Source organism: Lutzomyia longipalpis, chromosome 3 (genome assembly GCF_024334085.1).
Source record: "Lutzomyia longipalpis isolate SR_M1_2022 chromosome 3, ASM2433408v1".
NCBI lineage: Eukaryota > Metazoa > Arthropoda > Insecta > Diptera > Psychodidae > Lutzomyia > Lutzomyia longipalpis.
In genome coordinates, this window is record NC_074709.1 from 12,082,777 (window position 1) to 12,102,363 (window position 19,587).

At 36.3% G+C, this 19,587-nt stretch overlaps 5 protein-coding genes across 5 annotated transcripts in view; 4 read left to right on the top strand and 1 right to left on the bottom strand.

Moving 5' to 3' along the window:
- Nucleotides 1–13,212, top strand: part of LOC129792200 (locomotion-related protein Hikaru genki) — a 38,886-nt gene extending 25,674 nt beyond the window's left edge. The window contains exons 5-10 of the mRNA XM_055831020.1: nt 243–405; nt 1,411–1,719; nt 2,094–2,237; nt 2,309–2,518; nt 7,418–7,606; nt 10,501–13,212. Coding sequence (XP_055686995.1) covers nt 243–405; nt 1,411–1,719; nt 2,094–2,237; nt 2,309–2,518; nt 7,418–7,606; nt 10,501–10,712 — 1,227 coding nt within the window. The 3' untranslated portion in view covers nt 10,713–13,212. The remainder of the gene's footprint in view (nt 1–242; nt 406–1,410; nt 1,720–2,093; nt 2,238–2,308; nt 2,519–7,417; nt 7,607–10,500) is intronic.
- A 322-nt stretch (nt 13,213–13,534) lies between these two features.
- LOC129792208 (protein CNPPD1) lies at nt 13,535–14,729 on the top strand. The gene is made up of 2 exons (XM_055831038.1): nt 13,535–13,681; nt 13,746–14,729. Exons 1-2 carry the CDS (start codon nt 13,613–13,615, stop codon nt 14,562–14,564), a joined length of 888 nt encoding a protein of 295 aa, XP_055687013.1. The 5' UTR covers nt 13,535–13,612; the 3' UTR covers nt 14,565–14,729.
- A 268-nt stretch (nt 14,730–14,997) lies between these two features.
- On the top strand, nt 14,998–16,226 carry LOC129792210 (peroxisomal membrane protein 11B). The gene is made up of 3 exons (XM_055831044.1): nt 14,998–15,227; nt 15,317–15,432; nt 15,504–16,226. The coding sequence occupies exons 1-3, from the start codon at nt 15,172–15,174 to the stop codon at nt 16,028–16,030; spliced, it is 699 nt and encodes a 232-aa protein (XP_055687019.1). The 5' UTR covers nt 14,998–15,171; the 3' UTR covers nt 16,031–16,226.
- A 419-nt stretch (nt 16,227–16,645) lies between these two features.
- Nucleotides 16,646–17,351, bottom strand: LOC129792213 (cytochrome b-c1 complex subunit 6, mitochondrial-like). The gene is made up of 3 exons (XM_055831047.1): nt 17,271–17,351; nt 17,023–17,143; nt 16,646–16,919 (listed from the first exon to the last, which is right to left on the bottom strand). Exons 2-3 carry the CDS (start codon nt 17,122–17,124, stop codon nt 16,746–16,748), a joined length of 276 nt encoding a protein of 91 aa, XP_055687022.1. The 5' UTR covers nt 17,125–17,143; nt 17,271–17,351; the 3' UTR covers nt 16,646–16,745.
- On the top strand, nt 17,140–19,501 carry LOC129792204 (zinc finger and SCAN domain-containing protein 12-like). The gene is made up of 5 exons (XM_055831024.1): nt 17,140–17,579; nt 17,643–18,035; nt 18,112–18,473; nt 18,533–18,701; nt 18,768–19,501. The coding sequence occupies exons 1-5, from the start codon at nt 17,422–17,424 to the stop codon at nt 19,321–19,323; spliced, it is 1,638 nt and encodes a 545-aa protein (XP_055686999.1). The 5' UTR covers nt 17,140–17,421; the 3' UTR covers nt 19,324–19,501.
- The last annotated feature ends 86 nt before the right edge of the window (nt 19,502–19,587 follow it).

The following is a 19,587-nucleotide window of genomic DNA, read 5'->3' on the forward strand; positions in this document are numbered from 1 at the left end:
TCAAATGAATTCATGCTCAGGCACGCAAATATTTACGAAATGCTTGATAAATCCTCTCCTTTTAGTTTCCGCCGCGCGCGCGTCTCGAGAGATGGGATAATTGTTATTAATTTGAGGATGGTGTGTGTACTTTTTCAACACCACCCTCCTCCCCCCCTTGTTTTGTCCTTTTTGGGTGAGAGATTTTGCCTGCAACATTGCGCCATTATGTTAATTACTATGTGCCCCTTCTTCCTGTATAGACCGTCGGCTGGGATCTACCCCATGGCCACTCACTCCAGGCCAGATGCAAAGACTTGGGTATGTACAAACTTCTCGGGGAGTCTCGTGTTTTGTGCTCCAACGGGCTATGGGCACCACGGATGCCGTCATGTGTTCCAACAACACTTCTCACCAACTATTCAGGTAGGTGCTAGACGATGTGTGTGTGCCAAAAAAAGGAAAAGAAATTTCACCCCCCTCAAGGGATGAAAGGAAAGAATATAAATTTTCCCGTGGAAACTTTATGATTTTCCTCTGGTAAAAGAAAGAGCTGAGGGAATTCTAGATTAAAGATTTTTCTTATTTTACTCAATACTTTTACTAAAGGATAAGAATTAGGTCCCTTCTTTTGATTAGATTTAAGAGAAATCTCAAGAAACAATTTCAATCCCTAAATTTTCCATTCAATTTCATACCAAAAAGCATAATTTGCTTTAACTTTCAAAAGTTCTACAACAATATTATTGAAGAGCTTTTAAGCAAATTTCTGAAGCTCATATTGAAGAGAATGTTTCAATTTACTTCAATTACCTCCAATTCAATTGGAGTTTATAATTAAATAGTTTATGTAATGTGTTTAGATAAAATTAATACATTGTTGCTACACTGAGAGAACTTTGTATTATATCTTAACATTTATCTACAAGATTAATTAACCCTTATTATGATTTTCTTTTCAAATTAATTCTTTTTATATTGCCTAAATGATTTTTTCTTGTCCCTTTGAGGAATTTTTTGTGTGATTGTTAAATCATTTTTCTACTTAATTCAATCACACACTACAAAGATTTCCTTCCAAAAATTTGTTGAATTTGTTCAATCAATATGTTTCGGTTCGATATGTTGCCAAAACTCTTTACAATCCATCGCACTAAATCTTCCTCCTTCGAACTCATATCTTCAATCTGAGCTAAGATGTTTTCTGTGTAGACTGTCTCACACTGGTCGTGCGAGGAAAATCCCCAGAGAGGGATGAAGAGGGAGGTGGTTTGGGCAAAATGGGGATGTGCACTTGTTCACATGGATGGCAAGAAGATTTGCATAGTCTCAACGTTCCACAGGGCAGGGAAGGAGGAAGAAGGATGTGGGGGTTACTGTGTGAGAGTGAATTTTAATAAATTGATTGAAATATCCTCCCTTCGTCTGCAGATGACAGCCCACCGTCCATTCGTATTAAGGTGGGTGTGGGATCGGGTGCCTTTGAACCGAGTGGTGTGCTAGCAGTTCTCCCCGGGAGTACCATACACCTCGACTGTATGTACCCCCGACCCCGTGGTACACCCGAATGGACATGGACTGGATACTTTCGCCAATATCTCACGGGTTGGTCCACCATGCCCGAGGAGAAGGCCAACAAGTACCGTCTGACGATAAAGGATATTCAAAATCAGGATACGGGCACGTATACATGTGCCTCACCACGGGGACTCACCAATAGTATCGTCATTGTTGTCGCTGGTGAGTGTTTTGACCATTTAAGGCGCCTTATAAAACCTCAAGGGGGTGGACTTGAGGCGAGTGGATTAAGGGGGAGAGGCAGCTTAGAGTGAGCTAGACTTGAGCTCTATGTATGTAATTTATTGGAAAGTTTATCGCTACTGTACAAGCAACTTTTTCTCCTACAGTTCATCGCACTTTATATACTTTCTTCTTTCTAAAGGATAATTCTGTGTATAAAAATATTTTATTGGGCACTAACGCGTTGTAATTTAAATTGATTTTCCATCATCTATTGAATTCTGCGCGCCTTGCTGGTAGATTAAACCACTCAATGCAATTTTTTCAAATTAAATTTTCAATTGAATTTTCACTATTTTTTTCTCCATGTATAGTGTCCCAGTGCCCAATGGTACCGGATCCTCTAGCTCCGCTCCAGCTACGTCTCGAGGGTACAAAGTTGGGTCAGAGGGCACTGTATCACTGCCCCTTGGGATACACACTCGATGGCGTTGCCAATTCCACGTGCCTGGCATCTGGTAAGAAGGACACAAATTCATCCAATCACACCTGGTTTTCTTGCTTCATATTTGCTTATTGGTATATATAGGAAATTGGTCATCACCCCCACCATCGTGCCATCCTGTCCAGTGTCCCTCACTGTATCTGGAGGATCCCCATTTGAGCCTTGTGGAATTGAATACCTCAGCATGGGGGCGTGCTGTATTCAAATGTTCCTGGGGATATCGACTCAGTGGCCCACCTGGACTGGAGTGTGAACCATCTGGTATATGGAGTGGTCCCGTTCCACGGTGCAGAGGTAAAAAATCTCTTCCCTCAATCCCTCATTCGCATTTTGCCAATAAACATCGCTCCCCCGTACCCTCGAGTGCCGCCCTCCCCCATGCTACTATGTAGTCAGTCAGTCTTCTCCACCCCTGGAAGCAATGCTATCTAAATCCACCCAATGGAGCAATACTGTGTGGTGGTGAATAAATTCATTTACAACCTTTACACCCCCGCGGGGCCCCAAATTTCACTCTCTCATACAAATTTAAACGCCCCAGCAGTTCCCGCATATTGCTGCAACCCCCACAAACACTTGCGATTTCATCCATTTCTGTGGTCGCACACATATTGCATTATGGGGGTAAAAGGACGATGCAATTTGGCAATATATATTACGTTATATGTATGCTGGTTCTAAAACCCACGAAAATCGCACGTGTTATATTTGCATAATTCGCATTTAAAAGCAACAACCCGATAAATTGCCATTTTTATGGTACAGTGAATAAAATTATTATAGGTCCGCGTGAAAAGGCTCGAGGAAATGAAAGTTTTTATTGAGTTTTCAGCATTTTTTTTTTCTCAATTTTAAAATATATTTTTTTTTACATACTCTCCATGACGACAGTCGCTCTACACGGTATTACGTATAATTTGCTCTTTAAAGTTGTAAAAAAAATCACTTTATTCAGCGACGTTTTAACTATTGAAAATGAAAATGTTTTACTGTCTTTAGCTGTATATATTTTAGAAAAAAAAATTAAGAAGTTCTACATCGTTTAAAAAGTTTAAATTGGATTTTAATTAGGTTTAGTGTAGATCTTGTACGGCTCAGACTCACAATCCAGCGAATGTTAATCTGCTCATAGAGTGAGTATCCCTAAATGGACAGTAACTGATATTGCTGCCATCTCCTGGAAATGGCTAACAACAACAACTATGCGAGAAAAAAGAAAACGGAAGAAAAGAGCAAAGATAGTCCGTGAGAGAGAAAGTAAGACAAAAGATTGGTTCAGTTTAGCAGAGAGAAATGAGAAGAACAAAATAGTGAATTAGTCGTAACTTAACCCTTGTCGATCGAAGACTGAGAGTCTCAGCCTGAGAGACTGAGAATCGAGGTTACTGAGGGCACAAAGCTTCTATGTGGCGCCCACCGGCTTTGAGTGCCACAGCATTGAATCTTTATAACGTTATCACCTCATTTACTATTAAATAATTATTTCCGAACATAAATTAATTTTTTTATCAGTCAATAAATTAAATGACAGCAATTAAATGAATTTTAACAAAAAAATATTAGTTTTATCAGTGTTGACGCAATGAATCAATTTTATTTTGTTAAAAAGCTTTAGCTTGTCAGCAAAAATATGTCTTTGTCCCCATTCAATTAGTAATTTATCAATTTTGTCAAAGACCATTTTTTCTCTGAATCAAAATTTTATTATTTAATTTTCGTGTGTGAAATTTAATCGTCCTGCATAATTATTAATTTAAAATAAAAAAAAATACCTGCAGCCTCAATATTGGTTTCATATTGATTTAATTAAATTTATTTACAATATTATCATTCATCGCATTTATTTTTGGGAGGTAAATTCAATTCACATATTTATGATAAAACATATTAGATAATAAAATCATGGGAACAATTTCAAGTTCCAACCGAATTGGTGTTGCTAAAATATAATTTAATTAATATTATATTTTCAATTGGCATTTGGGGTGAAATGCTCACATTTTTCTCTCTCTATAGGATAAATTTATCATCCCCGTCAATATTGCAAACAATTTTAAAATAATCAAAATCAAAAATAAATTTATTTATTTATTTCGAAATTGTGCTTAAAACAATTTTTCACATACTGTAGGAAAAATGCAAAAAAAAGGAAGAGAAAAAATCTCTTCGCTCCTTTGCAGCGCAACATTCTGTGGGGATTTTTTTTGCCCCAGCTGTCGTGAGGGCAAACAATGTTAATTCATCATTTCTGACCTTAAATCAGTAATGTGAGAAAAATGCGAAACACCCCCCCAAACGTACCATGTTTTAGTAGAGAGAGAGAAAGCTCGGTGTTCCATGCGGCGAGCTTTTTGGTATTTGCATAATTCTTTATTTTGCATAATTTATGTAGGATGAATATATTTTTCTTACAAGGAGAGAGATATCGCGCGTCCTTATCCTTAGAGCCACATGCATAGTTATTTTTCCCCGCATATTGATCGATATATATTAGAATTTCTTTTAAATATTTAAATGAGTTTTCTCCATGATGATGTAGCACATTGGCTTTTGAATTGATCCGCACGTTATTCAACAAGTTAAGTTAGTTAATGGAAGGCGCCCATGCCCAAAGATTTGCTCAAAGTTGCGCCATTTATTGTTAAAGAAATTAACTTTGGGTAATATTCTATGAGAACAAGACCCATTTAGCTTGAAAAATAACCTTTAAAAATATTCTTTTTCAATTAAAATGAATTGAAAAGAAGTTTATTCATTCTTGCTCCGGGCATTCAGTGATAATGTTTTCCATTATTTGAATAGAAAAAAATGTTTTTTTAATTACTTTTATGTCTTAATTGAAATCTCTTTAGAAAAAAAAATCATAAAACCACAGAATTAGCTGTCTGAATGATGAGAGAAAGTATAGCATGAATTTCATTAAAATCCAACTCCATCATTTGCTAATTTCTCTTCACGTCCTTTAAACTAATAAAAGGATATATGCGAGATTTATTGCACTTCTTATTTCTACGTACATGCAAAACGTGTCACGTGTGTCGCGAGAGGAGGGATTTTAAATAAATTTAGAAATTAGCTTAATTAACTCGCAACTGTGTGCTTGCACACATACTCCATCCTACCTCGTTGATATTTATTTAAAAGGGTAGATGAAAATGAAATTTCTTGCACACACCTCGCAAATTCAAATATATCCTTGTTGGCCTCCCAAATGAGCATAAAGCTCTCCAACACTGCTGCGAGTAACATACATACATAAATATAAAATGTGATTATCACGCTCAAAAGGAGCAAAGTTGTGAGAATAAGAAAAAAAAACGAGACTGGTGTCGACTCGAAAGCTTCGAGGAGGTGCTTATTTTCTGATAATAATCCAATGTGGGTGAGTAATTCATCCTAAAATATTTTGCTTGTTAAATTGAGGCTTGGGTGTGAAAAGCGAATTATCCCCCGAAAGCACAAAGAAGCATAAAGTGATTACAATCTCTTATCAGGAGAGAGAAAAGCTTTGAAAATCATTCACTTGCAAAGTAAATTTCTCTCTTCAAATGAGATTAAGCTTTAAGATTAAATTAATTTCCTCTTGCTATATCTGATTCTACTCTCCTTTTGTGCAACACCCCTCATACACCAAACCCTGTGAGTAGAGTATGTGTAGCAACAATAGCCAGCAGCTGATTTTAAAGACTTTTGCATTTTGTGTGCAAAAAAAAACGAAGATGGGAAAATGGAGAGAGAAAAAAGTGTTTAAAGTTTAATAAAATTCATGAAAAATCGATTAATGGTACAAAACTAAATCAAACCACCCCAAAATATCGTCCAAAAATTATAATTTTCCGTCCCGAACTCATTGAGAATTCTCTCTCATGGTTTGTGCATGTATTTTAAATAAATTATCCGCAAGGATATAACGTCATTTTTCCCCTCAATGAATATCAAATCAGACGCATAGCGAATTAAAAAAGAAAGTTTCAGCTGCAGCGGTAAAAATGCCATTAGATTTTTTTTCTTTAATTTCCTCTCATTTTTTTTTCAAACAAAACCCTCCGCAATTTCCGTCTTATTCGCTACATGGCTCACAGCGAATTATGCAATAAAATGCATTTGATTTGCAAACATGCAACCATGTACAATTTGCAGAGAAAAGCGATAAAAATAAAAAAAAATCTTTTTGAAAAAATAAAAACTTTTCAAACTTGCTGCCGCCGGTGTGTATTGTAATGATGAAAAGAAAATGATAGAGGGAGTTTCCAATTTACTATCAGTTGAGAGAAAATGAGTTGAAAAAAAAAATAGCTAAAGTAGTGAAAATTGTTTAAATTCATGAAATTTTTAATTAGAAAAGTTGAACATAATGAGTTGAATGAAAAAAAAATCCTTTTGGTTAGTAAAACATTTTTAATAGCTGGCAGTTCAATAAAAGTCAATTGATCAATAATATGCATGTTATGAGCTTTTTATCGCCCATAGCGCTTCAAAGCATAAAATGTAAAATTTATTTACCAGACAATTTTTTTTAATAGTTAAAATTACATTTCTTCACAAGTCGAGAGATTTTTTGTTGTTTTCAATTTAGATTTATTGATTTTAATTAAAAATATTTTTTTCTCTCTCTCTCTCTCTCTGAAAAGTTCAAGAAGATTTTTCTCAGAACAAAATCGGATAAACTCCTTTTGAACTGTGAAAAAAAAATTCTCAAACATTCAACACTTTATTTCTTTTCAATGTTTATTGGATAACTTTATGCAATAGGTAATACACTTGAACGAGTTAAATGGGAAATTCATTTCGAAAAGTGGGTCATGGCACAATGAGAGAAAAAGGAAGTTAATTGCAAATTGAAAAGCAACAAATATAAATCCCCGAAAAAGGCGAAAAAGAATATTTGCGAAAAATCTCTTAATTTGTATTTGAGAGTGAATGAGGGTGTGGAAAAAGTCTTGAGGAAAATTTCACCCACTTTGCCCCATTATCGACACATCATCCCCGAGTATTCAATCAATTTCCAATTAGAGTGTGAACACAAGGGATGGCTTTGGGGGGGAGAGGGAGGGTTGGTTGCACAAGAGCGAAGGAGGGAGATGAGGTTGTGGTGTGGTGCCTGCTGATGCTCTATGTGGCATGAACATGAGATTAGGGAACATTGTTGAAATAATACAAGGTGTGTCTTGTCGATTTGTCTGGTACATACAGCAATCCAGTGCCCGCAACCTCTGGTGCCGATAAATGGACGTATCGACGGGACAAGTGGCTCCAATAGCCAACGACGCTACCCTGTTGGCGCCCTGGTCATGTTCAGCTGCACCGAAGGGCACATCCTCGTGGGTGAGGCGAGTATTGTTTGCGCCGAAACTGGGTTGTGGTCTCAGCCACCACCGTTCTGTAAGTATTATGACCTGCATGGCACTCTTTTAATTCCCACCACACACCCCTCTTCCCGCCACTTCATCCCACATTCCCCATTCTTTGCTGCAAAAGCTCAAGTAGCCCCGGAAGTACAGAAAAGCTGTGCTGAAGCTCACACACATGGAGAACAATCAAAGACTCATCGAGAATCGATAAAATGGAAGAAAGTTTTGGGAATTTATACACATCCTGCACTAAAGGGCCAGGAGTGAGGCACTCCACACTCCCGCAATTGACCAGAAATGTATAAATAAAATAGACATACCGCCACCCACTTCCACACCAAACCTTATACCATGCTCTCCAAAAGCAGCAGCAGCACACATATTGCAAAAGAGAGAAGTTGTGAAATATTCTGGAAAACTTTGTGAATTTTAGCTACTATTTTACACGGGTGTAGCGCACCAGAGCTCCCCAGCAGTGGAGTACATTGCATGCAATTTTAAAGTCAATGAAATCATTTAAATTTTTGTGTGAAGTGTTGGTGGATCATCAACGGATGCATCGCGTTTCATAGTTAACTTCCACCTTTTTTTTTCGTACAACATACAAATATATCGTATATGTAGTGGCAGGATATGCCTTTTTAACAGCATATAACGAAGGAAAGTCAGGATGAAATTTTTTTTAATATTCTCCCCCCGTTGTATATGCCCTCAGGAGTTGAATTCAACGTTAACAAGAAATTTGTTACAATGTTAACGTTTAGAACATTCTAAAAAAATTTTTTATTTTTTTAATATATATTGTAATTTGATCGTAATTTTAATGGGAATCGAAAAAGTTTAAGGAATTGCCAGAAAGACTTCATTTGCCTGAAAATGCAAACAATGACGTCATTATTATGTTTTTTTCTGTTGCTTTATAAATGCATAAAACCCATAAAACATTTTCGTTAATGTTTCATCGTTGACTTTTGTTTCAACCATTTGACGCTTATTTGGGTTATACGTTGATTTACACGTGAAACATTATATTTTCCCGAATTTGATTGAATATAATTTTTTTCCAATTTAGATATACGTTGAGTACATATACGTAAGTTAGACAAAAGAAGACGTTTTGATTGAAAAATGTCTTCTGAGTGCACTACAATAAATATATCATAGAAAAAAGATCGAATATTTCAAAGTTTCTACGTTTCATATAGAAGTTAAGGGTATTTTTGAAACATTAAGATTCACTAAAAAGAAATAATTTTCTCTCGATTAAAAGGAGTTTTTTTCACTGAACCCAACTTGGCTGCTTACGCTGTATCGGAAGAAGCGCCTAACGGTCCTATTCTAATCATATTTTCAGTTAAAATTGATAGTAGAAATCGAACAATTTTGAAACAAAAAATATTTAAAAACTCCTTGCTGAAAATCCTCAATGAAACATTAGGCTGAATGTTTCACACATTGAAAAAAAATTTTAAAAATACTCAATAGTGACGTCATTTTTTGTAATTTCGAGGAAAACTTTTCTGATTTTTCCCAATTTATCCAAATGGAAAATAAAGAAGTCTTTTTAGCGATTTGTTATTCGTTTTTGATCCTCAACTGCAAAATTACGCGTATCACGATAATTTCCACAAATAAGAGTTTTAGCCAATAAAGAAACGAGTAAAGTCCATTGTAAAGTAAGCTCGGTTAATAGTTTCTCCTAATGACAATAAATGTTCAGGAAGCTTCCTTTTTATTTAAATATTAAAAGCAGTATTGTTCCTGTTTAAATTGTTCCATAAATTATGCAAAATATGTCCAGCAGGGATTAAATTCAAAATTATCTTAGATTGATTAGAACTTTGAGAAAATGTGAAATTATTCATTTGATTAGTTTGATAAAATAAGCATAAGATGTCTTGAACAAATTATAATTGATCTAACATCAAGGAAAGCTTTTACAATGAATGAAAGCTCCATCAGGGAGGAATTTATTTTCCTTTACTTATAAATGAAAGAAAATAATAAAAAAATCTCGAGAAAATCAATTTATCTTCTATTGTTATCTTTTTCCTGGAATCTTAATATATAAAGCTAAAAATGTTTGTTTGTCTGTCTGTGGCACATGAACTCCTCCTAAACCGCTGGGCCGATCTTGATGAAATTTGGTATGGGGGTAGAGGGGGTCAATACGAGTTGCAAGCGCTATATGGGATTCCGCCCCAACCCCCCTTTATAGCGCCCCCACAGAAAAAATGATTTTTTCCCATTTTCTACCTGCTGAAGGGTCAGATAACGGAATTTTTTTATTTTAAAATTTTTCGGGGTACCGTATTATTCATCCCCCTACTGATATACGCCCTATATTTATAGCTTAAAATAGTGTTTGCTCACACGTGATTGGGGGCTCGGGTTGACTAGTGTAGTAATATGATTAAGTTAGTTGATTGATTTTTCCTTCCTCTATTCCCGAAAGAAAAAAAGATTGGAAAAGCTCAAAGAATAATTTCCAAGAACGCAAAGGTAGACAATAATTTTTCTGAGTATACCATAAACGTTCCCAAATGTATGCAAATTGAAATGAATTTCATTCCTGAATAGATCTTTATATAATAAAAACCTCTCAACTTTCTCAATTTTAAAGTAATATAAAACCTCGTGTGCCATCATAAACCTCCCTCCCAACATATAAACCTATAAAATATACCAGGAAAAAAAAGAATTAATTATGTTGATGAAGAAAAAAAAGGAAGAAAGGAAAATTATGTGAATCCCTCGCGCCCCACTCGATGTGTGAGCTCAACAGCAGCTGGAATGTTGTTGCCTGTGCCCCACACATACAGAACCTCCATCCATCCCTTTGTGAGAGAGAGAGTGAGAGCGTGGAATGTAATTTGTGGCATTTTGTAATTAATTATTATTTGTGTGTTGTATATGTGGTTTTAGGTAAAGCCCAGTGCCCGTACCCTGGAGATCCGCCCAATGGTTTAATTGCCCCATTGAAATTTCACTATGATCCCGGAGATTATCTCAGTGTCCAGTGCCGTCCGGGCTTTGTCCAGTATGGCGCCAATGGGCCACCTGAGCGCCCACGTTGCCTCCCGGATGGGAATTGGTCATCACCTGTGCCGCAATGCAAAAACTACGAAGATGTATAGGAGTAGAAGGACAAACCGACATCTCCCCTTGGGGGCGCTACACACAAATCCCTTTAGAATTGCCAGCACACAGCACCACCCGTACAAAGGAGTTGTGTGTGGGATGGTGAATGTGTCGTAAAACCAAAAGGCAACCAACCCCCTTCCCTGAAGGAGTATTCAAGGTAAATGCAAAAGAGAAGAAGAAATTGCGCGGGGGAGAAGAAATGAAAAATAAATTCGGAAGACATTCTAAAGTAAAAGAAAAAAAATATATTTAAAAATAAAATAAACCCAAAAACGACTCAAAGAAAAAATAATTCGTGTAAAAAATGAGTATTTTTTGTAAATTATAAGCAAGCAGGGTGATAACTAGTAATGGTTAGGATGATAGCGAGAGGAAAATATCCTTTATATAGGAATTTACTATATAACACACATAATATGTTACAACATCGCCTCCCCCACAAAAGTATCAAACCAACCCAACCACAGCTGTTGAGCAAACAAAGCCGAAAAAGAAGAAAAGAAAGAAAGTGACCAGATATTGAATTCCTAAAGCTCAAAAATCTGTTTACTCGCAAGAATATATAGAATTATTATTATTAAAAAAAAAAACATATATTTATGCATCCACCCACATATTGTACAAACAAAAAATCATTGAAGGATATTGCGTAATCCTATGCAGTTTTCCCCTAAAGGATTGCACAACATTTTTAAAATTCATAAAATGCACCGCCACACGAGAGAGCTTTTTCCGCTTTTTCCCCCCATTTTTTGAAACGTTTTTATTATTATGTTATTCTATTCCCCACAGTTAGACAGAGTGAGAGCGCGCGCTGGCAATTCGAATGCTTACTAAAATGCGCGAAAACAACGTGAATGAGGATTTTGAATTTTTATTGCCACTAAACAATTAAAAATTTACTCTTTTTTCAAAAAAAAATTCAACAAAAATGCAAATTGGAAAAACAAATAAAAAGTTCACAAAATATTGTAAATTCGGAATGACCTGGTAGTGCAGTCTTATAGTCTTATCATACTAAAGCTCTACGTGCTTAAAATTTTCTAAACACTTTGTGAGTAAGAAAAGAGAAAGATAAGATCCTAATATGCTAAAAGCTGTACTATGGTAAGGCTGATATAGCCCTTCATCGTTGAAAAAAAGAAATTTGAAAGTTCTGTTAGTTGTTACAGAATACGGTAAAAGAGTGAGAAAAAAGTTAAATCGATTTTCTTAAGACTTCGAACGCTTCAACAATTATTTAATACATAGAACAATTTCAATTGAAAACCTTATTATTTGTAAAATAATTCTGTATGAAAGAATATTAAGAGAAAATGGTGTTCTGTCAAAAATCTTTTATCTTTTCTTAAAATTTTAAAATTGTAAGATTTTTACAGTTTGTATTTTCTTACCCAGATTTTCTAAAGATTTTTTTTTAAATTTTCATTAAGTCTGATTTCAAAATTGTCTGAAAAAAAAGTGTTAAACAAGAATTCTCTAAATTTTGCACTAAAAAAAAATAAAAATCTTTTTAAATTGAATTTAATTGACTTTTGTGAAAAGAAATCCTTTTTTATCCTTTTTATGCACTCAAAGTCAACAAAAAATCTGTTTTTAGTTCAATGAATTTCATTGCCGACATTGCCGAGCTTTATCCTATAAATCTTTTAAAAAAGTTAATCTATTTCATAATAAAAGATTTTTGTCAGAATCAACCATAAAACATTAATTTTAAAGCATTTTAAAGATTCCCAATTAATCAATTTCCTAAAAAATTAAATTTGAATGAAAAAAAGTTAATAAAAATTTAGTTTTTCATTTTTCTTTTAACCATTAAAATTAAAAATATAAATATTCATCATGACCTTTATATTCCCACCGCAATTAATTATATATAAATTTAATTTAATAAATAAATAAAAAATTGAAATATTAAGTTTCTCTGTAAAACAATAAAACAATTTGCTAGTGAGATCATTCAAAATGCATATCACGACTATTAAAATTAATCTCCCTCCTCCCTCCCTCCACCCATTTAATGATTCATCATGCAGAGAGCATATAGACAAATAAAAATATTGTTATATCTCCCCACTGATCTCTATATGTATTTATCAAGCAAACAAAAGTATTTAAGCTAAATATTATTAAACTTTTAGACAAAATTCACAAAAGAAGTGGATGGAAGGTATTATTCCTAAAAGAGAAAGCATTTGTTAAGAAGAGCAGCAAAGCAAAAAAAAAAAGTGAAAAGAAAAATGTTAATAAGAACGTCGTTTTAGAGAAAATCCAGATTTACCAAAGTAGTGTGTATAAAGGAAAAAAAAATAGTCCGAGGGGGTGTAACGTTTGAAATCCTACCAATTGTTACATTTTGTAGTTTATATTTATAACGAAAAAAAAACTATTATCCCATACTGTGTCATATCGCTGTGCATGTTGAATTAAATTATTATTATATAGCAATTAAAAAAGAATGGTATTCACAAATAAAAAAAAACATTTAAAGAATTTTGTCTTTTATTCTTAAGTTTATTTATTGCTAAAAAACATTGACAAAACATCAGTGCGAATGTTTCACGAATTAAAATTGTTCTAAAGTTCTTTTTTCTTAGATATTTCATAGTCGAAAATTTTTCTGGAGCTTAAAGATCTCTAAAGAACCCTAAAATATTTTTTTAAACGTTTTTTTCAGGAAGTTTCGAAAAAAAGTCTAAAAACGTTTGAAAAGGAATTTCACGTGGAATTTCCTATGAAATGTCGTATGAAAGTTTCTCCACTATAAAGCTTTTTCGACCAATTTTCATCATAACCATCAGTTGGTAGCACTGATTGCCAGAGTGACGTCATTTTCTTGTGAAACTTCGCAGTTTTCCGTGCTTGGAAGAAAATTTAAAAGCCAAATTTCACCATGAGGAAGCGCGTCAGCGTGAAAAATCTCAATGTACCCGTAAATCCGAGTGATTTACTTTCATATGGGGTAAGGATTTGTCAATAAATAAAAGGAATAGAGTGTCTAAAAGTTCTTTTTATTCGCACCACAGGAATCACATCAAGACATTATGTACAGAATTCAGAAATCTCTCTACTACGGAGGCTTCCAGATGCTTCCGGAATTGGAGAATATTAGTGCTCCCCTGTGCGACCTGACGGCGGGAATTTTCTCAAATTGCCACCGTGGCTACTCACTGCAGCGCCTCAATGCTGTTACCATTGGGCGCGTGCACTCATCCCCCTTTCCCCTGATCATGAGCCTCGTCTACTTGGACTTGCTGCAGGATTTGGATCCAACATTCGTCCAGAGCGTCACACCGACGGAACTCTTTGTGTGCGTCATGTTGGTCGCAACGAAATTCTACTGTGGCTACGATGAAGAAATCTGCCTGGGGCAATGGGCAAAGTATGCCAAAGTTACAGTTGAGCGCCTCAAGAAGATTGAATTGGAACTCCTGAAGGCACTCGATTGGAAGATTTACATTTCCCACGACACCTTCTTCCGTAAACTCTGCATGATTGAGAATCTCCTGGCGCAGCAGCAGGCAATGCGCCGTGGTTGGTTCACCTACACCGAAATCACCCGACTGATGCCACATGATCTACAACTCTTCACGGAAATCATAAGTCTGAGCTCAATCCTTGCGCTGTGCTACATTGTTGCCCTTGCGGCTGCAGCTAGTGCCTTCCTCATTGTCCATCACATTCCCGGAACTATCTTTTATCATCATCCTGGGATTACGGAAACTCTCACTACGTCTACACATCATTGTCTCCCCGTACTGGATTTTATTGCAACACGATGCATCCCATGTGATCAAGCTGTTGTGGATAGAGCGGCCTATTCCTTCTTCCTGCATGAAAGTTAGATGTTTCCGCGCAAGGAGCTACTACTCACACTGTAGTTACACAACACACACTCGAGGCTCAAGATTTAGTTAAAGGAGCATCAAACGACGATTATTATTATTTAACATTTAATGTTAATCACACGAAATGTAACATTTTAAAAGCAAAATGAGTTGATTCTTTAACATTGGGCTTTATTCAACGACCAAGAAACCCTTGAAATTCGCTTGAAATCTTGAAATTTCAGTACAAAATTCAAAGATTTTGATTAGACAAGCATCTAACTACTGACAGAATTAACCAGAAAATTAAGAAATGACCAGAATTTCAGAACATCTTTTGACTACAATAGAGATCTTGAAAAATTCAACGAGAACAATCAGGAATAACGTAAGAAATTCTCCATGGAAATTCCTATCATCCAGTGGAGTGTCTAAAGAATTATATAGAAAATATAGAGGACATTCCACTACAGCTGAGCTAGAGGGACGCACCACCTGACAACAAAATCTATCGGCGCGAATTATATTGCAAGAATCAGTAAGAAACTTTCCCTCGCTAGAAAGCCACGGCTATCCCCAGCTCATCACAAGGTCATAGTATGGTCAGGAGAGTAACTGTGCAACAATGGAAACAATAATACGACTCAATAGTCAAACTGCAGGACGTGACAAGACAGCCAGGTAACATTGTGTGTGATGCAATTCACTTAAGATCTCAGAAAAAAAAAACATTTAAAGGAAATTTAATTAAATATATATCCTTTCCATAGACTTATTCAGTACCTCTGCAAAGCCATATGGGACACTCTTGAAGCGAATGATATCAATAGTAATTTAATTGATCAGCTACGTACCTTTGAACTCAGCCTCAGCACATTCCGGAAAAGTAAAATGAAGTGCCTCCTCTGCCTAATCTTATCAGTATATTAAGATAATCGTTTTTTTTTCTGTACACAGCACTCCGCTTGGGTAAATGTGTTGATGTATTTTACTCATCCCTCGCATCACTTCACTACGAGGATGCTGTGGTACGTGCAACGGTGACATTGAGTAAGCTGGCTAGCTCAATGTTCCTCTTCTGCGATCATGTCATTTGGTTTGCAAGAACGGGCTTTATAAAGCGAATTGATGTGGATAAATGGAACAAACTTTCCAATAAATATTGGCTCTTCTCTATCGTCATGAACCTCTTGCGGGATTTCTATGAGATCCGACGATTGCTGCAGCAACAACCAATGAAGAAATTGTCCTGTGGAAGTCCTCGAGACTTTCTTAGCATGCCCATGGAGGCACTAAAATGCATCTGTGCGCATAAACCCATCATGTTGGACACAATTAGGAACCTCTGTGACTTGCTAATTCCCCTCAATGGACTAGGATTTGCACGACTGAATCCACGGACAATTGGACTATTGGGATTTATTTCTTCCGTGGTGGGATTGATGGCTCTCATAGAGCCAACGGCAAAGCTTTCCCCGGCATGAATGCACAGCTGTGCAAAACTGTCTAGATTGTTAAATACAAGACTTCTACGTGGGCCAAAGGTTAATGAGGATAATTTGCATTTCTTCGCCAGGTTTTTTCTTTCTTTTTTTATATGTAATAAAATGGGGTGAATGTTGACTTTGAGAATCGTTATGAGGAGATTTTCACAATAAATTATTTTTGTTTGTTAAGGAATTATTACTTTGCGTTGTTTTGCATTAAATTAAGATTAGTTCAAAAGAGATTAGAAATGTGCAATCTCACCTGGTTTTCTTCTAATGGGCTTTGTGATCCTTTCGTACGTTTGTTAAGAAATTGTTAAAGATAACAAAGGAGACTTTAGGAGCACAGAACTCTTTCCGGAAGCGTCGGCAGGGAACCCGCGTCTTAATCCAGCCGAATTAAAACAACTATCTCAGGAGCTTTCGACGCAGTTTGCGAGTCTTCCTCCGCGGTCAGTAAAGTCTAACTTTGGCGGATTGCGTCAATATCGCGTATATCTCGCTCAGCGGTATATTGGAGGGCTTTTCGGATTTTTCATCTACTTTTTCACAATTTCCCTCAAATTTCAACGTTTACTGGACTCTTTTTCTCTTTAAGGATATACTGTTGAATAACTTATGATACCTCCTTTATTCCTCAGCCGTTTACTTTGGCTAACATATTAGTTTTTTACCTAATCATTTCCGGGAGTATGTAATCCCTATGTGGAAATTACTTCAATTTGGAGAAAAGTGTGTGGGTAACGCAATGATCCAGCTCATGGAGATAATCAAAGAGCTCCTCTTGACAATTCTCGGTGGTTTTTGTGCGGCTATTTACTCTATCATTGCACTCCTGGTATCGCCCCCACAGGGATTCAATCTTAGGCACCTGGGCGCACTTTTCCTACAAAAAAATTATCACAAATTATGTAATCATAACCTCAAAATGACTAAAAGGAGAAAAAACACGCGAAGAATCATGCAGAACTAATTAATTTTCTACTTACCCGCAAAACTTGCTGAGGATCGACAATCTCTTCCTCATCCTGAGCATGTACTCTAGGCAGGAGTTGGAAATTTTGCCAAACTTTCCCGAAGAATGCAAACATCTTCCAACGTTGAAGTTATCTGCAAAAATAAATCTTGATTAGGGATTAATTGCAGCAAGATTGATTCTTGGGCAAAAGAACTGAAGATCGGGAAGTAATTTCTGCGTGAAAAGATAATTTTTGCCAGGAAATAAGCCAAAATTTACCTGGTTGAGTCTTTCTGGTAAATTCACTCTCGCAGAATTTCCGGACGTCACTACGCGCTTTGACAAAGCTGTCAAGAAAAAATCTCAATTTTTCAAGATTTTCTGAGAAGATTTTTTTGTATTTAAAAATTAATTTCTTCAAAGAGGGAAAATGAATAAAATAAAACAAGAAGTAGATGAAGATGGGGAGGAGTTCAATTTGAAGAAAGTTAAAAAGGAACGTCCTGATTATTTATACCCGATGGATATTGATGATCCTCTTGCATCGCCAAAACACGAAGAAGAAGAAGATGAGGAGGAGGAAGATGAGTAAGTTGTCCAGAAAAAATTCAGGAGCATCCTGCGAAGATTGATAATGAGTTTTCTTGTTAGGCAAATGGAGGAAGAGCTCACAAGTGTCATCAAGATCGAGGTAACACCCATAGAAGCTCCCGAATGGTCAGGTGATGAGCATGATGCGCAAGATGGGCACGTTGATGCTGCTGGTGAAACAAAATCGAGATCTAGAGCTCTCAAATATCCCTGCATGGAGTGCGAAATGGCTTTCACGAGCAAGTATGCCCTCAAGATGCATTTCCGTATTCACAATGAAGCTCTTGGGGATTACATTTGCGCCACATGCCAGAGGAGATTTAAAACGAGTAAGACCCTGAAGCATCACATGCGCTTCCACACGGGTGAGAATCTCCATGCTTGTCACATTTGCGACAGGAAGTTCACAATGAGGAATCACATGCTGCGACACCTTCAACACGTCCATGCTGAGTAAGCAACAATTTTGGCTTCAAACAATCCTCTGCGGTTGATTTTCTTGTATTTAAATCCCTTTTTTCCCTTTCAGAGGGAAAGCAGAGAAGAAATCCTGGATGTGCCCTCAATGTGGAAAGGAGTGCAACACGAAATTTGCATATGAGCGCCACTTGACCGTCCACACAGATGTCCGGAATATCCAATGTACAATTTGTACGCAGAAATTCAAGCACAAAACAGCCCTGGATAAGCACATTGCAGTTCACATTAAACTCTTTGAATGCGATGTGTGCCAGAAGAGATTCAGCACGGCTGCAGCACTTCAGACGCACACCCTGAGGCATCAGGACAAGACAGTTCAGTGTCCCTACTGCGACAGGGCATTTTCCACGGAAGAAAACTTTCAGAATCATTCAAATAAAAATCATCCGGGCTTGCCGTATGAGCCAAAAGGTATCCCCAATTTCTTGTTAAATGTCCCGCAGAACCTCAGAGAAAGATTAATTTTGCAGATGGCCCCGTTTGCTGTACAATTTGCAATGAACTGTATGAGAATTTGGAAGTTCTCAAATGTCACGTGAGAATCCATCCAGTTGTCCGGAACTACGAATGCGATATCTGTGGGACGAAGTTCTTTGAGAAACAAGGAATGATTAAACACATTAAAGCCATTCACATGGGGTAACAAAGTCCCTGCAAAATATTCTATAAGAATTCTCCTGAAACATTTAATTTTTTTCTTTTCAGCATGAAGCAACCACAGAAGGTCTACAAGGAAGAAGATTTAATCTCTTGTGCGGAGTGTGAGAGGAAATTCAAGACAAGACGTAGCTATGAGTTGCACGTATCCAGTCACAGCGATGAGAGACCTTTTGGGTGCAAAATGTGCTCAAAAACATTCAAAAGGAAAAAGGATGTTCGTTCCCACATGGCTGTTCATCGTGATCAGAGAATCACCCATCCTTGTGAGCACTGTGGGATGAAATTCACGTGGAAGAGCAACATGCGGAGGCATGTGCAAGATGTTCATCTCAAACCAATGCAGGAGGGATCAGAAATTCACGTGAAGAAGGAAGAAATCAAGGAGGAAGTTATTGAAGTTAAGGATGAAATTGATCCAATTGCGGAAGAGGGAAATGGAGGAAAATCATTGAAGAAAGAAAAGAAAGCAAAGAAGGAAAAGGGGTCAAAGAAGGAAAAGGAAGCAAAGAAGGATAAAAAAGTGTCTAAAAAAGAAAAGAAATTGGAGAATAAGGAAAAGAAATCAAAGAAGAGGAAATCCAAAAAATCAGAAGAAGCTTAACTTCTGAATTAAATTGATTTATTTCTTAGCGAGAAAAAAATTTTTCAGGAGGAAGTCTCCTTGATCTCTAATCTCCTCAACTCTTCTACTTAATTAATTGATCCCTGATCCGAAGAAGCATTAAGAAACAATCCCTTCAGCTCAAAACAATGGAATAAATAGATAATCCAGCATAAAATTTTAATTTATTAATTTTTCAAAATTTTAACAAAAAAAAAATTTTGAGGCGTTAGCATTAGAAATAAATCTTTGAGGAGCTTTGAG